This window comes from Solea solea, chromosome 16 (assembly GCF_958295425.1).
Source record: "Solea solea chromosome 16, fSolSol10.1, whole genome shotgun sequence".
In the NCBI taxonomy this organism is placed as follows: Eukaryota; Metazoa; Chordata; class Actinopteri; order Pleuronectiformes; family Soleidae; genus Solea; species Solea solea.
Genome location: NC_081149.1, coordinates 12,536,893 through 12,555,910, shown reverse-complemented (window position 1 = coordinate 12,555,910; position 19,018 = coordinate 12,536,893). Strand labels below are relative to the sequence as shown.

General features: G+C 41.0%; 4 protein-coding genes across 4 annotated transcripts; 2 read left to right on the top strand and 2 right to left on the bottom strand.

The window, feature by feature from the left end:
* Nucleotides 1–511: 511 nt before the first annotated feature.
* Nucleotides 512–3,918, bottom strand: vac14 (vac14 homolog (S. cerevisiae)). Its single transcript, XM_058654291.1, has one exon. It carries the CDS (start codon nt 3,648–3,650, stop codon nt 1,278–1,280), a length of 2,373 nt encoding a protein of 790 aa, XP_058510274.1. The 5' UTR covers nt 3,651–3,918; the 3' UTR covers nt 512–1,277.
* A 181-nt stretch (nt 3,919–4,099) lies between these two features.
* Nucleotides 4,100–6,720, top strand: LOC131475912 (gastrula zinc finger protein xFG20-1). The gene is made up of 4 exons (XM_058654293.1): nt 4,100–4,613; nt 4,714–4,832; nt 5,265–5,358; nt 5,444–6,720. The coding sequence occupies exons 1-4, from the start codon at nt 4,337–4,339 to the stop codon at nt 6,310–6,312; spliced, it is 1,359 nt and encodes a 452-aa protein (XP_058510276.1). The 5' UTR covers nt 4,100–4,336; the 3' UTR covers nt 6,313–6,720.
* Nucleotides 5,785–16,198, bottom strand: LOC131475246 (zinc finger protein 852). The gene is made up of 8 exons (XM_058653221.1): nt 14,569–16,198; nt 14,396–14,474; nt 14,199–14,301; nt 12,694–13,365; nt 10,598–10,996; nt 8,464–8,600; nt 8,271–8,376; nt 5,785–8,187 (listed from the first exon to the last, which is right to left on the bottom strand). The coding sequence occupies exons 1-8, from the start codon at nt 14,859–14,861 to the stop codon at nt 7,574–7,576; spliced, it is 2,403 nt and encodes an 800-aa protein (XP_058509204.1). The 5' UTR covers nt 14,862–16,198; the 3' UTR covers nt 5,785–7,573.
* Nucleotides 15,269–18,949, top strand: pgls (6-phosphogluconolactonase). Its single transcript, XM_058654294.1, has 6 exons — nt 15,269–15,378; nt 16,194–16,464; nt 16,545–16,652; nt 17,237–17,338; nt 17,550–17,690; nt 17,964–18,949. Exons 1-6 carry the CDS (start codon nt 15,350–15,352, stop codon nt 18,108–18,110), a joined length of 798 nt encoding a protein of 265 aa, XP_058510277.1. The 5' UTR covers nt 15,269–15,349; the 3' UTR covers nt 18,111–18,949.
* Nucleotides 18,950–19,018: the final 69 nt, after the last annotated feature.

The window sequence follows — 19,018 nt, the reverse complement described above, 5'->3', positions numbered from 1 at the left end:
TCGTTCATTCCTATACAGTAGTAGTACTGTAGGTACACCTTGTGTTATTTACATTTGAAACTTAAGTTAAATGTCTTACCTCGTACAGAAAAGAGTGTTCATTTTTATTGGTTTTTAGTTTGAGGAAACTTTAGCTGAGATGTCAAGCCAAATTCTTGAAGACCACTGCAAAAATGCAATGATGCATTTGCTTCAATGCAGTTTATAACAACTACAACAAAGCCTGTTTAAAAAAAAGAAACTGAATCAAATTGAATGAGCAGCCTTCATGTCAAGCTGGATGTATAATGAGACTAATTACAGTCATAAATCAAGAGCAAAAGATTATGACTGGACTATTTTAAAATTAATGTTATGCAGTAAAACTAAGCTCATACTTGTAACTCCAATGTATATGCTGCTTTCTTCTCCTCACAAACATCCAATATTTCTACTAGATTTTGTGCAATGTATTAACATGAAAAAAAAATTTATTCTTGGTTTTAACATTAATTTTCACACAGGAACAACAAAAGTGTGATTTATTTATTTTTTTGGAATGCAAGACACAACAGTGCACAAACAAATAGAATTACGTATTAGTTGCAGTAAATATAAGACAGCTTGGAGGAGCTAATAACAAAGAAATAGCATTAACAATATGTGTCTATCCAGACATTGATCGGTCAACTACAGTTTGCAAAGTTTAAAATCTCAGTTCAGCAGTGTCAAAATTTTACACACAAAAATGTATTTTCTGACCGACATGTGATCAAGTCAACAAGGAGTGTATGCCCTATTCATAGTGCTCAGAAGGATACGCTGTGAAAATACTGTGGTTCACATGAGGATTAAATGACAGAAGTGTGACATTTAATACTGAGACGCATGTCAGCTACATGTGAAATACTGTGAACATTTCATTTAGCTGGAAAGGAAACTCAGCTGATGAGAGGGCATCACTTAAACGGAGGATATGGCCATGTCATCGCCACCACGTGTCATGTTATACAAGGAATTATATGTACACTCTCCAATTCTTCTTCAATCAAGAACAGTTTGGTGAATTAAACCAGTTTCCAGCATAATTAAACCAGCACAAACATTTGCAGCTAGTTATTTACTGTTATTTATGTTCTGTATATACAGTGCTTCTCTCAGGAGAGAGTTTTCAAATCAAAATCTCTTAATACTTTTTGGCTAACAGCATCTTAATAGACTCTTATAGTATAACTTTTACAATTTCCTTCATCCTTCTGCTGCTTTTACCAATCTCAGGTCACTCTGGGACAATGATTTCACATCAGCTTCCTGTCAGGATAATCTGAGGCACGTCCAGAGCGCTGGTGTCGGACTTCTAGATGTTTACTCTGGACATGGTCAAAATGCTGGAGCAGCTCATTGAAATCCATCTGCATGTGGGAGGCCCGTTTGGAGGCCACGTGTTGTTTGGAGTCCATATACTTGGACTCATCAAGAGTCCTCATGAGCTCTGGGTTAGGGACGCACCGCAAGCGGTGGGAGAGCAGCTGGAAGGCCTGGCTCTGTGGCAGCAGCATCAGCAGACCATACAGTGCTTTAATCAGATAAGGGTTGTTCTCCACATCTAGGAGCTGCAGGCGCAAGTAGGTGAAAATGGGGCTTTCTATGAGCTGTACCAGTTTGTCTACCTCCATCAGGAAGTCCACTGTTACTTCTAAATCTCCAAACTTCTGGATGAGGTCATAGGCGTGTTTATAGTTCTGTGTGAGAAAACAGAGTGACACAGTGGCCACAGGGTTGTGGCACCAGGAGCGATAGAGGCAGCAAAACAAAGCACAGCTCTCCTGGGTGCGCAGGTCTTTCAACTGGTTGCGTAATTGGAAGAGCTCAGCAGAAGTAAGCAGAATGGTGTTAAGTGTTTGAACCATAGTGGAGGCAAATTTGAGGTCTTCCTCCTTCAACAAGATGTCAGCCATGGAGTGGAAGATATTCTCTGCATGAAGCAACAAACACAGCTGCCTGATGATGAAAGCTCCTCTGTTCTCCAGAAGCTTTCTCTCCTGACTCAAGCGTTTCAACAGGTTGATCATGAACTTGTAAAAATAGGAGTTCATACTCGGAGTGGAGGGAGAGGAGTCCACTGCTTTGGAACCTGTGCTAAGCTGCTGTCCTGGCTTTGCACCCTCTGGGACCTTGAGCTCCAGTTTGCTGTCGGTGCCATCGCAGAACCCAGTTTGGTCTGTCTGGCCAGCAGGAGACGATGTTATCTCAGCTAGCACCTCCAAATCTTTCAGTATCACCTCATCAGATTCATCAGACAGTGTTTTCAACAGCATGGGAAATAAACTGTCAGTGTGGCGGAACATTTTACGTGGTGTTTTGATGTAGAGGTGGTAGAGCCATTTGAGCACAGCTATACGAGTCATCATGCCAGTTGAGGAGTCGTGGAGATGGCGGTCCAGCACCTGAACAATGCCATCCAGGTCCAAAGTTACATGCGGCCTGTCAGAGCTTGCTGGAGTGAAGAAGCTGATGTTACTGAAACCAACAGATTCTTGTGATGCATTCAGCATATCATTGCTGTCTGCTTCCGTCTTGGGCTGGCCATCTTCCCTTGATGGTGAGCCTGTACTTCCACTTTTCTCCTCCTCCTCATCCTCATCATCCTCAGGGGTCACCAGTTTCATCAGACTGTAGTTACAGGCACTGGCCACATCTTTAGTATTTTTCTTTCTGTCATCATAAGAAAGACAAGGCAGCACTGCAGTTAAAATTCCAGAGGAGTAAGGGAGCACGACTCTGCCTGCAAGCTGAATAAACTCTCGCATCCAGGTCATAGCAGTCAGCTGGATCAGGTCATTAGTTAGTTTGGTCTCATCTGCAACCTGGCAGTGGATGACCAAGATGTTGGCCATCTCGGCAAATTTCACACTGGATGGAGTCTTTTTAATCTCCTTCAGAAACTCCCCCAGCACCACCTCGCACGTCCTGCGGATCTCCTTGCTGTTGTCTCCCAAGATTTGGAAGAGCCCATCCAGGATCTCAGGGAGATAGTCCAACAGGTTAATATCCGGCACTGACTCCAGAACGTGGATCCAGGATATGATGAACTGCCTGGCATACTGATTATTGGAATAAATTCTCTCTCTGAGCAAGGGAACAAATGCCACCAAGTCAAACTTGTTACTCTCTGTCACTATGTCCTTCAGCAGTCTGTCCAGGAGTTCAGAGCCACTTTTCACATTGGGATCTGGATCTGCAGCAAGCTTGCTGAGACCATCAAAGAGCAGGTTAAAGTGAGGCAGCACAGCTCCTCTTGCTACTTTGACTATATTATAGAGGGCCTCGCAGGCATAGTAGCGCAGACGACTGTCTGAGTCATTAAAACACGTGAGCACTGGCTCAATAAGTTCCTTCAGATACAGACCAGAGTCCTTACCAAGTGCGATAGAGCAGGCTGCCAAACCAATGAGACCCCCCTTGCGACTGTGGGGGTGCTGGGAAAGGGCGAATTCCGACGCCAGGATCTGGATCACATGCCTGATTTGTGTAGAGTTGTTTTGAGCCACAAACTCCCGCACCAGTTTCTCGATCTCTAACGCGGCTACTTTCCTTTTCTCGTACAGTTTGTCATTCAGAGCCCGGACAATGTTGGGTGTCAGAGGCGAGAAGTCCTTTTCCGTGTTCATGTTCGTGGCTGCGGTCACACCGGATCGTGTCTAATGAAACCTATGATGATGATAATGCTGAATAACACAGCAGAGAAACAGCATATGTTTCATTGGCGAACCAGGAAGCCTTGTAATACAGCGCAGCTGACCAGTTGCATCCGCCGGAAATACGCCACGGGTGTTACAAGTATTTGGGTCCTACTGTCACGCTCGCAATGCGTGTAGTTAATAAACATCACTCACGAGTGTGTGCCTGTTGTCAAACAGGGGGAATCAGATGAGCATGTCATTGTTTACTGCTAAATACACTGTCGTGAACGAGAAGCACTGAAAACGAAGCAAAAAAGCTTTGAATAGAAAACGGAGTCTAATAAAAATGTATTTGCTGGATAAGGGGGTCTATTCCAACCAAAACTGGGTTAATCTAAATAATTAAATGTGTTGTGATATGTATTATTATTATTTTGTAAAGAGTTTAACAACTCTGGTCCACATTCTAACAAAGAGTGGCGGTAAAGCACCTTAAAGTGGGCTGCCACCCGCCATTAAACGGCAAAGAAGAAGAACCGTTAGGGTCCGTGTACGTTTTGACCGTCCGTTTTCGTTTCGATTAACGCGTTTTCGGTTTTACTACAGTTTGTAATCCGAAGTTTTATTAGGGTATATTTCGCTGATGAAGAGGGGTTTAGCAGTCTGCAGCAGCGATGGACAGCCGCGTTTCTTTCCACTCTCAGCTCTCCTCCATCATGGAGACGATGGCCAAGTCTGCCTTCAGTCATATCAGCAAACTGGTGGATGAAGACTCTGCCGAGCTCCGACTCGAGTTGTCTCGGCTTTTGTTTGCTAATTCAGCCCTGGCAGAAAAAGTAAACAGTCTTGAGTGTGAGCTGACCATTGTGAAAAGCGACGTGCCCGTTTTATGCAAAACTTATAGCAGCGTGGGCGTTCAAACTGTCTGCTACAAAGACGGAGACCCTCACGGTAACTTTCTGTCAGATTAACACAGTAATAGCATCTGCCCTGGAGATAAACACGAACCGCATCGGTGTGTAACTGTTTTGTCACTCATTTAACTTCTCAGTGTCCGGGTCTCCTGTTATAGAGGGGATCTTTGGTAAGGACTGGTGTATGAATCTGTGGAAAGACAGAGACCCATATCGTCTGGAGACAGTCACTAACTCACCACAGTGTTGTGATAAGGTGAGAGGATCTGTGTGCCAATAAATACTACACAGGCTAAAATAGACAATGATATTAACAATACTTCAACAACAAAAACACGTCCTTTCCATGGAAAAGCAGATGTATGTATAATACTGTTTAGATGCCCTGATATACCAGGATGTATATTGGTTTAACTTGTTTATTTCTTTTCTTACTATTACTTAATCAGTTGTTTTGTCCAGAAACCAACACTATTTAACCAGAATATATATTCATTTAAGAAACATAAATCACAGCACTTGTTATTATTTTATAGAATTCTCATTCAAACCAATTATTTTCCATCCCTCAGACAAAAGTCATTATTGACTAAAACAACATTTCTTTTCTAATTACTTAAGCTTTCATCATAGGAAATGTTGTTGTATTGAACAACAGCCCAACATCTGAAATCTTTCTACTTTGTAGTTGGTGCCTGATCATATTACTGTGACTGAGATCAAAGAGGAGGATTATGAGGAAGCTGCCGGAATCCGCCAGCAGGAGACATTTAGTACAGAGGGTAAGAGTGTAAGACTGCAGAGGACATACAGCAGATTTAACAGGTTTACATTAAGTCTGTGTTTGTTTTGTGTGTTTGTATGCAGATGACCATGAAGAAAGTTCAGTTGTGGAGCTAGAGCCGCTGTCAGTCAGCTACTCTGCTGATGGCAGCGCTTACAGCCTGTCATTTGATCAAGAAGAAGACCTGGTTGAGTCTGCAGTTGATATTGAAGAACCGTCAGAGGAGCTGTCTATCAACGATACAGAGGAGACCTTCAGCGCTCATATTATTCCAATCAATGAGGGCGACGATGACGACGACGATGATGTACAGTTTGTTCAAGAAAGTCACCAGGAGCCTGCTATGGACACTGCATGGGTGCCTGGCAACAACAAGCAGCAAACGTTATTGGCCGACACCATTGAAAACAGCACTGCTTTGGAGAAATATTCACATGATAACTTTAATATGCTCAATGAAGAAACTGTCAGAGATCTAAACAAAGACATATTCACATGCAAAATATGTAGCAGAACATTTTACCACAAGGGCACTCTGACACACCACATGAAGTTTCACAAGTCAAACTTCTGTAGCATTTGTAAGCAGCATTTCCCACACAGGCGCAAGTTAAACATGCACACCTGCATACCTCCTGTTCGGTCACAGAGAGACACCAAGTCATGTAAGCTGTGTGGGAAGTCTTTTGCAAATCCATCGGCTCTGAGAATACACTATGTGGTCCACACAGGAGAGAAACCCTACAGCTGCAGCTTGTGTGGAAAAGGGTTCACCCAGAAAGGCAATCTGAAATGTCACCTACGCATCCATACTGGGGAGAGACCATTTATCTGTGGTAAATGTGGAAAGACCTTCACACAAAAGGTAAACCTCAACCATCATTTAATGGCACACAGAAATCGTGAGGTGGAATCGGGTAAGCCCATACTTCAAATGAATCCAAGAACTTAATGGCCTTCGGTAAATGACTGATCTGATTGTAGTACATGAAAAGTAGCTTTATTAATTTGAGTGGATAATACAGTACTCCTCACATTGATGTAAGTTTAGTTAATGTCATGTGAGTAATAACCCGTAGTGTGTAGTAACTGTCATTATGCTGCACTTCCATACATGTTCTGTTGTATGACATTTAAGCAGTTACCAGTTCAGTGTTGTAATAGTTGATTCTGGGTTTGCAATAAAGAAAAGTCATAGATTTTCACCTTTTAAATGACGGTTTTATTGATGGATTTTTTTTTTTTTTTTAAAGGTGCTGTTGGTTTTATTTTCTTTGCCTTGGATATTCAACTGGGCTTTGTTAGGGGCATGCATGTGTGCATGAGTGAAAATAAAAACAGATCAGTGTGGTGTGTTCAAGGAACTTGTATGCTTTATCATATCTAAGGTGATATTAATGGTGAAGATTTATACAAGAAATGTCTTTAAAGGAAATTATCTTAAACAATTGAGCTATTGGCTTGACTACTTGTTGACAGCAGAATTATGTTCTAGAACAGCTATGTCATTCAGAATGAAACAGTCACTGAAAATCGTTTTTAAGCTTTACGTGATCAACACACATCAACATTTCTTTTAAACAGTCATTTTATTCGAAGTGATGAGTCTACCTGCTTTCTGTCCATTTACATGCCAGTTGAGGTGTGGCATGTAGTAGATACAAAGGAGAGGTGAGACTGACAAAAGAGTTGTTTAGTTGTTGTTTCTTTTGAAGAGGTAGTTTTGAATGTTTGTGCTACAAATGTGCAAGAATTTACGGCATTCTTCAACAATATAGTATTACACTGAGGTATATGTAACATGTTATGCCAGCTGTGTGAATGTGACAACATGCAAGAATAAAATTATTTAGCATATATATATTTTTTTCAAAATAGTTTGGCTCCAAAGAGCTACAACAGTATCCTTATAGTGTTTAATATATTTGATGGTGGTCGACAATTTCATTTTAAATCTACTTAAAAGGACTGAGGAGGGGAATCCTACAATCCTCCCAGTCAAGTAAACAAAATCCCACCCAATCAGCACTTTTTATATCAATAAAACTGAAAACACACCAAACTAAGATTTCATAGCTGCACTCTAAGCAGCTATTAAAATTAGCTTGTTTTATCTAAAAGGGGTATTTCAAATCTTCCTATATACACACTACACACTGGCTCAAGTAGACCTACTCTGAACACTACATCAACTTCTGTGGTTGGTTGATTGGTCAAGTGAAACACTGGTGATGATTTAAACCATACTTGTATGCATAACACTTTCCACAATCCACACAACTATAGGGCTTTTCACCAGTGTGTGTCCGAAGATGTATGTTCAGAGAGCTTTTCTGGGAAAAACTTTTGCCACAGCTTGGACAGCTATATGGCTTCTCCCCCGAGTGCACGCGCTGGTGCAGTTTCAGATACGTTTTCTGAGCGAACCGCTTCCCGCAAACTGAGCAGCTGAACGGCTTCTCACCAGAGTGTCGCCTGATGTGGACTTTTAAACTGCTCAAGTAGTTGAACATTTTCCCACAGAATAAGCACTCAAAATGTCTCATTGGCTTCGCAGGTTTTGGCTGAATAGCGGGTGCTTTAGTTGTATTCATGTGGATGTCATCTGTATAGTCAGAGTATTCAGCCATGGCTGAAGAAGGATTTGTGTTGTCAGCCAGAGTGCTCATTGTTGCATCTTCTATTAACTTGTCCATAATTGTTGGTTGTATGCGTTGTTGTGTTTGATTGTCAGTCACCACAGGAAAGTTGTTTAATTCCCCTGAGTGAAGCTGTAGCTCATCAACAGATCTAGGAAGCATGCTGTCCTCCTCAAACATTCCAACAACTGTAAAATGAGAAAACATGAAGTTATATCACAGATGCTAGGTGAGAGTACATTTTGTTTGTTTGTTTTTAAACTGAACTTACTTTTCCTGTTCTCTGTGAAACTCATCTGCTGGCCAATAGGGTGATCATCAAACATCTCCTCCTTGACAAAGATGAGATCAGGTTCTCTCTCCGTCAAGTCTATTGCCTACCAACAAGACAGGTGCAGACAACTTTAAACATAATTGTTTGACATATTTACCAATTAAAAAAAGCTTTAAAATGATTCACTGACCTGCACTCCCATGCTTGTCATAGCAGTTGGCTCCATTGTTTCTTTTCTGTGAGAGGGCAGTTTCTCTTCTCTCCAAAAGTCCATACACCAGTCCTTTCCAAAAACTCCATCGATTGCTGGAGCGGGTTGCTGCTGTTCTAAAAAAAGAAGCAGATATGAAATTGTGGGGTACTACAGCTGGTTATCATAGTGTAAATAAATGTAGGTATTTCAAGATCAAATAAACTTTCAGAACAGCCTGGTTGTTTTTGAAAGGACAGAATGTGAAAGGCTCTACAATCATTTCTCAAGTCTTTTTGAATTTAACTGTACTAATTGTTTCTGCTAGTTTGGCAACGTGCGTCTCTGCTAAATAACAGAAATGCAACTGTGTGTTCTGTTTAACACTGTGGATCTCAAACCTCTAGCTTTAATTTTAATTTTCCTCTGGCCCGCATATCATGGCTCGTTCTGCCAGTTCCCCCGAAGGCACAGAGGAGTGGAGGAGGAAAGTCCAGGTACTATAAGCATCATCTCAGCATCAACACAGTCAAGTGATAAATCCTCATGTAAATCACTGTGTAATTTCTCTCACTGAGCTTCATAGGCTCAAAATAGCTGAAGTTTAGAAAACATGTAATGTTCACTTAGTGATGATCAACATATTACAGTTTATGCCCTCATTGTAAGCATTTTATGTCTGTTTCCAATTGTTTTTGATAGATTGTGTTATGAAAAGACAGTCTGAACGCTAGTTTGGCATTTATGTTGATATTTATATAACAGACCTACCTGGTTCTGATTATTTCTGTTTTACTTTATTCATCTTATTGTCTACAGTTGTTGACACTGGCCTGTCAAAACGGTCAATTTTCTTGATGTGGGCTTGTATTGCTATCTTAAAATGCAAAGAGTATTGGTCTGTTTTTGATGATTCAAATGTCTTTAACTGTAAGTACTTCGAAATAGTTTTGGTAGCATTGTGAACAGGCCTGTCTATTTTCGGCCTCCATGACACCATTTGACTTCACATTTAGCATGTATGGCCCTGTTTTAAAAGCTTCACTTGTTGTTGAGGATATGATAAACAGGTCTGATTATTGTTTCTGATGGACACTTTTTTACTATATTCATATTTTTAAAAAATATGGAACAGTTAAAATGCCTCCCTTATGTTCTAGTCCAGTGTTTCCCTATCTTGGTCCTCAGGGACCCCTGTCCTGCATGTTTTAGCTGTTGCCCCACTCCAACACACCTGATTGAAATGATCAACTAATCATCATCTCTGCAAAAGCTTGACAATGAACCATTCATTTGAGTCAGGTGTGTTGTAGCAGGGCAACATCTAAACATACAGGGCAGGGGTCCCTGAGGACCAAGATTAGGAAACACTGGTCTGGTTCTAGTCTGTTGGTGTGGGCTTTAACTTTTGCACCTCCCTTGGATGTCCACCTCTTTCCTACTTAAAAATTTGGACTGACTGCTGTCTGGATTTGATTATAATGCCAGATTAAAGTAACGATAAGGTATGTGTTTGGGTAATTGTATTCCTTGTAGCAACATATTTACTATAATTATACTGTTATTTTGATTATTTATTGTTGTTTTTATACATTATTTGTGGTCCATACACCGATGTCTGGATTTGATTATAATGCCAGATTAAAGTAAAGATAAGGTATGTGATTGGGTAATTTTATTCATTGTAGCAACATATTTACTATAATTATACTGTTATTTTGATTATCTATTGTTGTTTTTAGACATGATTTGTGGTCCATACAATGCCAGTTATTCTCCTTTGTGGCCCCTAGCTTTTTAAATTGAATAGCCCTGCTCTAGCAGCTGGAGCGTGGGGGAAGGATGCTTGGATGAGGGTGACGGGACTGTCGTGGACACCGGGCCTCTCACCTACGCCCCCTTGCAGCGTCTAACCGCTGTTAAAACGCAATGCAGCTCCACGAACGTCACTACTAAAAGCTTAATCAATTAAAACTGAACATTACAATGGATACAGTTGGTGTTTTATTGTAAAGCTGTACGTTAGACTGAGGTAACTTCAGGGGTAATGTAGTCTACACTTCTGCTGGCTAGCCTGACAAATACAAACGGTCGTTGATTTGATGGTTAAAGCCTCCACCGCTGACTCACTGACCGTCCTGACCTGCAGGGTGCCGCCGGCTGACGCTGTTAACGTGGCTGGTATAGGTCTGTGCTTCCCTCGCTGCTCTCAGCTGGACCTCCAGTGAGTAACATCTCTTCTTCAGCACCTCATTCTCCGTTTTATGAAGCGAAATCTCGGTGTGAAGGACGGAGGAGCACTCGTCAGCGAGGTTGCCTATTTCAACCAAAGCCGCCTTCGTTAGTTTGTCCAGGACGTCGGTCAACTGCGTCCGAAAACTCCGGTTTGTGGTATCGCACATCATCTCGGCTGGGAGGCTAAATATTGTGGAATTATGGCCAAATTTAGCAGCGTTGCAACGCTGTTCCTCGGTAAAATATGTATAACTGTATCGCAAAGGATTGTGGGAAATTTCTAAACTGGTCTTCAACATTTACGAGGAGCCAGTGAAGGCAGCACAGTGGAAACGGACCGTTGTTAATATAAACATTTAATATTGTTTATCGTGTTGTTCTTCAACTAAATAACAAATAATAATGAATAGTATTGTGTTGTTGAAGTTAAATGATTGATGAATATAGCACGTATGCAGCTTGTAAAACTCGGTGACTGAAGCAGTCAATTAAATCAATGAATTCTCATTTAATATGAACTTGCCAAGTAACTGGAAACTATGGTTATCAAATGAAAACACAAATTTTACATAATCCAAACCTTATCACAGTAACCGTTTAGGGTTTATTGTACGGATTAGCTAATACGGATGTATTAGACAGTGGGTTAGGTGATTTAAAAAATGTTTTGTTTGAAATTTTACACCCAGAGTGTTTTTACTGTACCATCCGGGTACTAAAGAGCACTGCATGATGCCATATTTGTCAGTGTGAATACACTTGTGCACTTAAAATAGCAAGTGTGTGTGTATGAAAGTACACAAACTGGGACACAGCCCAGGTCCACAGAGACGGCGCTCACTGTCCCTCAGTGGACACAATGATTAAATGCAACAGCTACTAACAACGTGCTAATTGTATGTATTACTGTATGAATGTAATGATGATAATAATAGTGCGTCAGTGGGTGGAGACAGATTTATCCCACCATCCGTCTATCGTCTATTTTAATTTGCTTCTCCGTGGTTTGGGTTTGTATTGTTGTCTGAAAATCAACACTTTCCAGCTCTATCTTGTGGATCCTCCAGCATTCCCAGACCAGAGGACATGTATGTTCCAACCAACTGTCTGTTCCACCAATCATTTGGCTCCTTGCAAAGGTTCTACTACTCTACTTGACTGGGTCCATCGACCTGGCCCAGCTCTTGGTGCCCTGATGAAACTATGACCAGATCTGGGAGTGAAGCTCACCAGCAACTGTGTGGTGGCTTGTTCTAGAGCTCAAAATAGCAAAATGGTGTTGCTAACACTTGGGCTCAACACAAGGCATGAGGGCCAGGTGCTATGTAGGCCAGATGACAGGCATTCTAATTCATGACTTTGCAGATTAATTTTAGGGACTTGATCCACCTTCATTCTGCATTCTCACACACTGCATCCCCTCCTGCTTTGGCAACAGTGCAGCAGAGGAGAGACACAAATTGAACAGGGTAGTGAAAACTCCACATCATTAGGACACCACTCATCCCTCCCATGGAATAAGTGTCAGATCAATGAATACTCAGCTGTTAAACAACAACAATCGGAGAATGTGAACTGCATATAAAAACTGTTCCTCTAATAATATTTTATTAAAATGGCTTATTCTATTTTTACCATATTTTTTTAGTTTATTAGTGCTGTTTTATATTAATTTATATTTTTACAGTCTTCTGCCTTGCACTCAATTAAATTTTTAAGTGGAGCATAAAAATGACAAACAAAAGAAACGTTGAATCCTGCTAGATATGGTAAAACCAGCATCAATAAAGACAGGATAGAATATTAGGATGACTATACTGTAGCAAAATATCGTAAAAATAAAATGTAAGCCACAGAAAACATAGTCAGTGACACATATTTATGACACAGCAGGCGACGAAGTGTGGAGCAAAGATAACTTAATTAAAATACTTTATTTCAGTCAATCCACTGTAGAAGTGACACTTGACAGACTGTTTTAAATGGTTCCATTAATTAATGATGCACTGAATGTTGGTGCATCAGATTCATGACCATACATGTTCAAACTAGGATCTAAATGTACTGCAAGGTGTTTTTTCAGATTACAGTTCTTTGTAAAACCCTTGCCACATTTGATGCAAACAAAAGGTTTTTCTCCAGTGTGTGTTCGCTGGTGCATATCAAGAGTGCATTTCTGAATGAAGCCCTTTCCACAAATAGGACAGCGGTAAGGCTTCTCCCCGGTGTGTGTGCGCTGGTGTGTATACAGATGTCCTTTCTGTGCATATCTCTTTCCACATAGCGTGCACCTGAAGGGTTTCTCTCCTGTGTGACTTCTCTGGTGTATTTCAAGTTGACTGTAGCACCTGAAGCTCTTGCCACACTGCAAGCAGCCAAACCTCTTTGCAGCTGAGTTCCTTAAGTTGTGGATCTTCATATTTCTGAGCACACTTAAGCTTTGGGATGCGACATTTTGAGCAATGCTTTTCCCAACCTCCAGATTCGTGCTTGCAAGTGCAAACTGTGGATTCCATTGTGTTTCCCTCCTTCCTGGTCCAGCAAGAGATGAGTGGGAGCTTATGCTCGCAAAGCTATCCGTGAACATGGGCGACTGATGTTCTGCGATTGGTTTGGGATGCTGCATTACATCTGAACTCCGCTGAGCTTCTGCGACTGCTTCCCTTCCTGTAGACATTATAAAAGTAAGTTAACATTTGGAATATGACTGATCTTAAAGTCCTCAATGAAGGTCATACACAGTGGATTTATAGACCCTTTTAAAAACATTATTTCAAACGGTGTGTTCACAACAAATTCCTCCTCTCTTCTCTTACAGAAACTACACAGGCTTCCAGAAATTGCATCACTCTCATGACAGACGCAATAGACACAGTAACACATAAAAAATTGTGATATCTAATGGTGAGAATACAGATTGTAAGACAGCGGAGTAAGGTGGCCTTCGCATTCCACAAAAGATGTACCTCTTCATTTGCATAGTAAATTTACTTGCATCCCAAAATGCACGCCTAGCTACTTTGTCCATTTGGTTTGCTGTAGAAATGTGGTGCATTTAACAATAGCGGCAAAAAGACCTGGGTAAAGGATTTTACATGGAGTTTGCATGTTGCCCCCATCTGAACATGGGTTTTCTCCCACAGGCCAAAAACATGCAGTCACTCTAAATTGACCGTGTGAATTGTTTGTCTCTATATTTTGACTCTGTGATGGTTGACGACCTGTCCGGGGTGTACCCCGCCTTTCGCCCTATGTCTGTGGGATTGGCACCAGTGTCCCAGTGACCCTCATACGGAGGATAAAGCGGTCGTCAAGGAGTGAGTGAACACATTTATGGATAGTTTATTCATTTAGTGCAGAAAACCCTCCTATACACACTGGACCTTTAATCAGTTGTAATATCTAAATCCAAAATTCAATTGTGGTCCCCCAATGTGTTGAAATGAGTCAGAATTACATATTACACATTGCTGTGCAACCAGTTTTGATACAGGACTCACCGTTTTCACTTCTCCTGTCTTGTTCAGTGTCTCCAGTGTCCACCTCCAGCAACTCTTCCTTTACCACAATAAGATCGGGCTGCTCTTTCGGTGTGTTTCTAACCTGTTGAGAACACAATTAAATCACCTGCACCTGTTACAAGCGAAGGACACAGTGCAATCGAACATGTTATGGTATGTTATGTATGTATAGTTACCTCAGGTAGAGCTTGCTCTTCTCCATGATGCAACGTGCTACTTTCAGTGGAGGAACTTATGTTTTCCCTTAGGATCTCACTAGGACGTAATAAACAATGATTAATATCAACCATGCAGGCAGGGTGGAGCTGGGAGGAAAAGTCATGATGGCGACAGGAATCTGCCAGCCTACCTTTTTATGGCAGGTCTTGTCCTGTCAGACTCCAATACTCTGTTTGCTGAAGCGTCCCTAACCAGTGAGCATGCTGCTGCGTCCTGTCTGCTCCCCTGTGCCATGTAAAGCAGTTTCTCCATTAGCTGCAGTTTCTCTGTGAGCGAGACGATTTCGTTCCGCCCTCGGTTTATCTCTATTTTCAGCATCTTCGACTCAATCTCCACCAGTTTGCCTATTTCCATTACAGCTGTTTTGGATAACGCGTCCATGATGGAGACGAGCTGTGTCTGGAAAGAGAAGACTGTCGACATTGTTGAGAGTTTCTGTGACGCGCGAGAAATGTACGCGTTCAAAACGCACAGGGAGAAGACCCTTAATGTTCACTGTTAAGATGTAGTTACAATGTAATGCAGAATATAAACTGCGTGTGCATTCCCCCAATGCACGCGCGATCGAGGCTACACGCTCATACTGTTGGTGACGTGGTGCATTGTTTCCATCTGCCGGTCAGGAGGATGCATAGCAACCGCTAATCATAAAATGGTTTATCTGAATCTTCGGTGAATTAAGCTTAGCCCGTTTTGAGCGACATTCATCTAAATATAATTAAATATGTTTTTGTAACTTGCACTTCTCTGTTTGTGTCTGGAAAAGTCTTTTTTAACCGCCTTTGAGGGCGAGCTATTTAGAAATCAAATGCCCAGAAGGCAGTGCGGTCTAAAATCCGACGCTGATTGGCTCTTGAAAAGTCATTTAAGGAAGTAGTTCGTTGAAATAGATTCGCCGACCGAAAATCCACATGATGTCGGCACCTGAACTTCTATCTAGGTAAGGAAACTTCCTCTCATGAGAAACAAGAGAGACTGTGATATGAATTCAGTTAAAAATTAGTTTCGCCTCCTGATATTTCGGGTAGTGATTGATTAATGCAATATGCCGTTGTTGTTATTAGCTTAAATCTACACTGCACTGCACATATTTAGCCACAGTAGTAGTCAACTTCAGTACAAATGGTCTGAAAGAATGGCTTTAGTTTACCAACATTATATGTAGGTCGTTTTTTAATACGGGGAACCACATACCACTAACCCTAACCCTCGTTCTGGATCCTGTATATGTTTGACGAATCACAAATTAATCTTATGCGTGGTAGTTAAAACAGGATATAAATAAATCTTATGTAAAAGGCCAACCAAATCTTCGAAGGTGGTTCCCTACGTAGTCCATAGGAATGACGGTATCAGTGGAATTCAGTGTAGAATATTTGCTGACTCATTGTGATGTAGGACTTGGACAACTTAATTATATATTGCCCAGAATGTAGTTTACTCACTCTTGTTCTCAGTGTGTTTCATTGAAGTGGTGAGCCACTCACCAGTATGCAGTATGCCCTTGTGGTTCTTGGTTTTATTCTGTAGTCCACAGTCTGCATAGCCTTTGCTACAGTACAGTATAAAAATAACTTAAGTATAAATACGCTGGAAAAAAGACCTTAACATAACAACACCAGCACATTACATAATTTTTTTTTATATGACTCAATGATAGAATATTTACAGACACACTTTGATAAATTTCAAAAGGGAAAACTTCCTCATGTGTAGCTCAAAGTTTTTTCCATCTCACCCCTCTGGTTCGGACAGTGCTCTCATGGCTGCCAGGAGAATTGTGGTCTTCCCCTCCTCTGTGGAGCTCGGCCCGGTGCTGGCCCATTTGGTGACCTCTCGAGCTGAGAAGGCCATCACCTCCCGTGGCAGGTTCACTCTGGGACTGTCTGGCGGAAGCTTAGTCTCCATGCTCGGCAAAGAGCTGCTTGCCCTGCCAGAGCTGGACTGCAGCAAGTGGGTGGTTGGTTTTTGTGATGAGAGATTGGTTCCCTTTGATGATCCCGAGAGCACATATGGTTTATACAAGGTAGCTGAGGACAGTTTTTACAATTAACAATGTTGCAATCACAGGAGAGTGAAATATGTATCTTTTTTTTCCTTTTCTAGAGTAAATTATTTTCCAAGGTCAACATCCCTGACAGTCGGATTTTAACCATTGATTCAACTCTGCCTGTCAGTGAGTGTGCAGAGGACTATACCCACAAACTGAAGGAGGTATGCACATCACGCACAGTAGAGCACAGTAAACAAGCTTTAGGCATTTGGGAGAATTTACTATGAATAACATTTGTAGGAACACGTGTGCAGATGTTCAGGGTACTTTATAGTTAGGTTGTTCATGATCAAGGTAATACCAATAAGAAGAAAGCGTATTTTCTTTCTGCACAATCAAAAACCATACATTTATCAGTATGTTACATATGTCCAACTACAAATGTACAGTACTTTTACAAATAATACATTGACCTACAGCTAAACGGACATGCACATTTATGTCTAAGTGATATTAAAAACTTGTATTGAATTGAATTGAGAATAGTTAAAACAATGGTTGCTGCTACAATCTGGTGTCTCACAGATCAAGTTATGGGGGCTATACCATCTGTTGCATGGTTGTTTTGTTCTTCCTGCTAAGAAGGGATCTTTGTGACTCTGGCTGTATGTTGGGGTCTGTTCTCATGCTGCAGAATGAAAATGTTTCTATTCTATTTCTATGATTACATAGGCATGTTCTTTCAGCCTTCAATAATTTTGCATCTGAATTTTTATGGTATTGTTTTTGCTACTTTCAAACACAGGCCTTCCCAGATGACGACTTCCCTGTGTTTGACTTGTTACTGCTGGGCATGGGGCCTGATGGACACACCTGTTCTCTCTTCCCAGACCACCCTCTCTTGGAGGTGAGGACCATTTTCCAATGACTTTGATCTTTCTGCCTGCAAATCATTGATAGGGCTTAATTTTTTTTATTTTTTTGGTCTTCATTGTTGTGCCTATTTGTTTACATGTCTGTTTGTGTCATTTTTCTCATGGTTTTCACAATGGCACATTGTGACAATTGCACATTTTACTCATGATACATGATTGGGTTTGGTTGAACTTCATACTCAGGAAACCAAGAAGATTGTGGCCCCAATCAGTGACTCTCCCAAACCACCACCACAGCGTGTAACTATGACTTTTCCAGTGGTGAACTCTGCACGCTGTGTGACTTTTGTATCAACAGGAGGAAGTAAAGCACCCATTTTGAAGGTAATATTTAGAGACTTGAACATGCGCATCTCAAAAACAGAATCTAAAGGCCAGTGAGGACACAATAGATCAGCTTACATTATGTCCATGCAGGTTAAATTAAAAGGTTATAGTTACCACTGAGAGATTGAGTGGAAAAATTAAAAAGGACTACAAGTTAATTAAGGGAAAAAGTTTTGTTAACCACTCCCCCACTGGTTTAGGAGAAATATGTTTCATTCTATCATATTTACTTTGCTATTGTATTGTAACACGGTGTCCACCTTCTTGCAGGAAGTGCTAGAGGGCAGAGAGGGTCCAGCCTTTCCAGCAGCCCGTGTTGTCCCAACCAATGGTGAGCTGTTCTGGCTTGTTGATGACCCTGCAGCTGCCTCCTTAACTATTCCAGTAGAGAGGCCAGGCTCAGGAGCCAAACTGTAGAGCCTTTCCAACAATGATGTGAATATAAATGAATTGACTTGAAATGGTGCAGAACAATCCCACTCTCACATCCCAACAAAGTGTTTAATTAGTTTACACATCAGTTGAGAGAGGGTACGGGGACCAAACAATTCACAACATGGTTGAAATTTCCATCTAAATGTGTGTGCATGTGTGTTCATTGTTCATGTGAGGAGGTACATCAGAGGTTAAGCACTATTTAAGTTTTAAAGTCACCTTACACAACACGTATTGCTTACTATCGGTATTGTAACTAGTCTTAGTACAACAAGAATGCTGTAGACATTTGCAGTGTGCACAATAAACGTTTCAGTGGGACCTGTCTTGCAACCATCAAGCATTTTAAATAAAAAGACAGCTGGAAAAACAACATCAGATAAAACTATTATTTAAAGCAGAAGTCTTGTCAGACGATGTCAGGCACGCAGGTACGATTTTAGTAAACTGGATATTCATAACACATTTATCCATTCACATGACACCGTCATTAACATTACAGTAAAGTAACAATATGCTCATAGTCTTGTAAAAGGGAAGTAATATGGTAATTCCACCTTATTTCTATAGGAATCACCAAGTTAATATGTCAATTATTCATTTTGATCCGCACACCTTTTCATGTGATTGCATTGCAGTGATTGTAATTCTCATTACCAAGCTATATCATTGGATAGTCCTTTTCAGGTATTACCATGTTGTTACTGTACTGTAAGGTATGGTATTATGCTTAGCTCATTAGAGGCGTGTTTCCGTCCCTCAAACATACAATAAACTTTGTTATAAGCAATTAAAGGTAATAAAATGCCAATGAAACATTATTCTTTGTGCCTTTACTGTCTGTGTATGCATGTTCAGTAGTCCATCCCCTTTAAGATCACAGCACATCC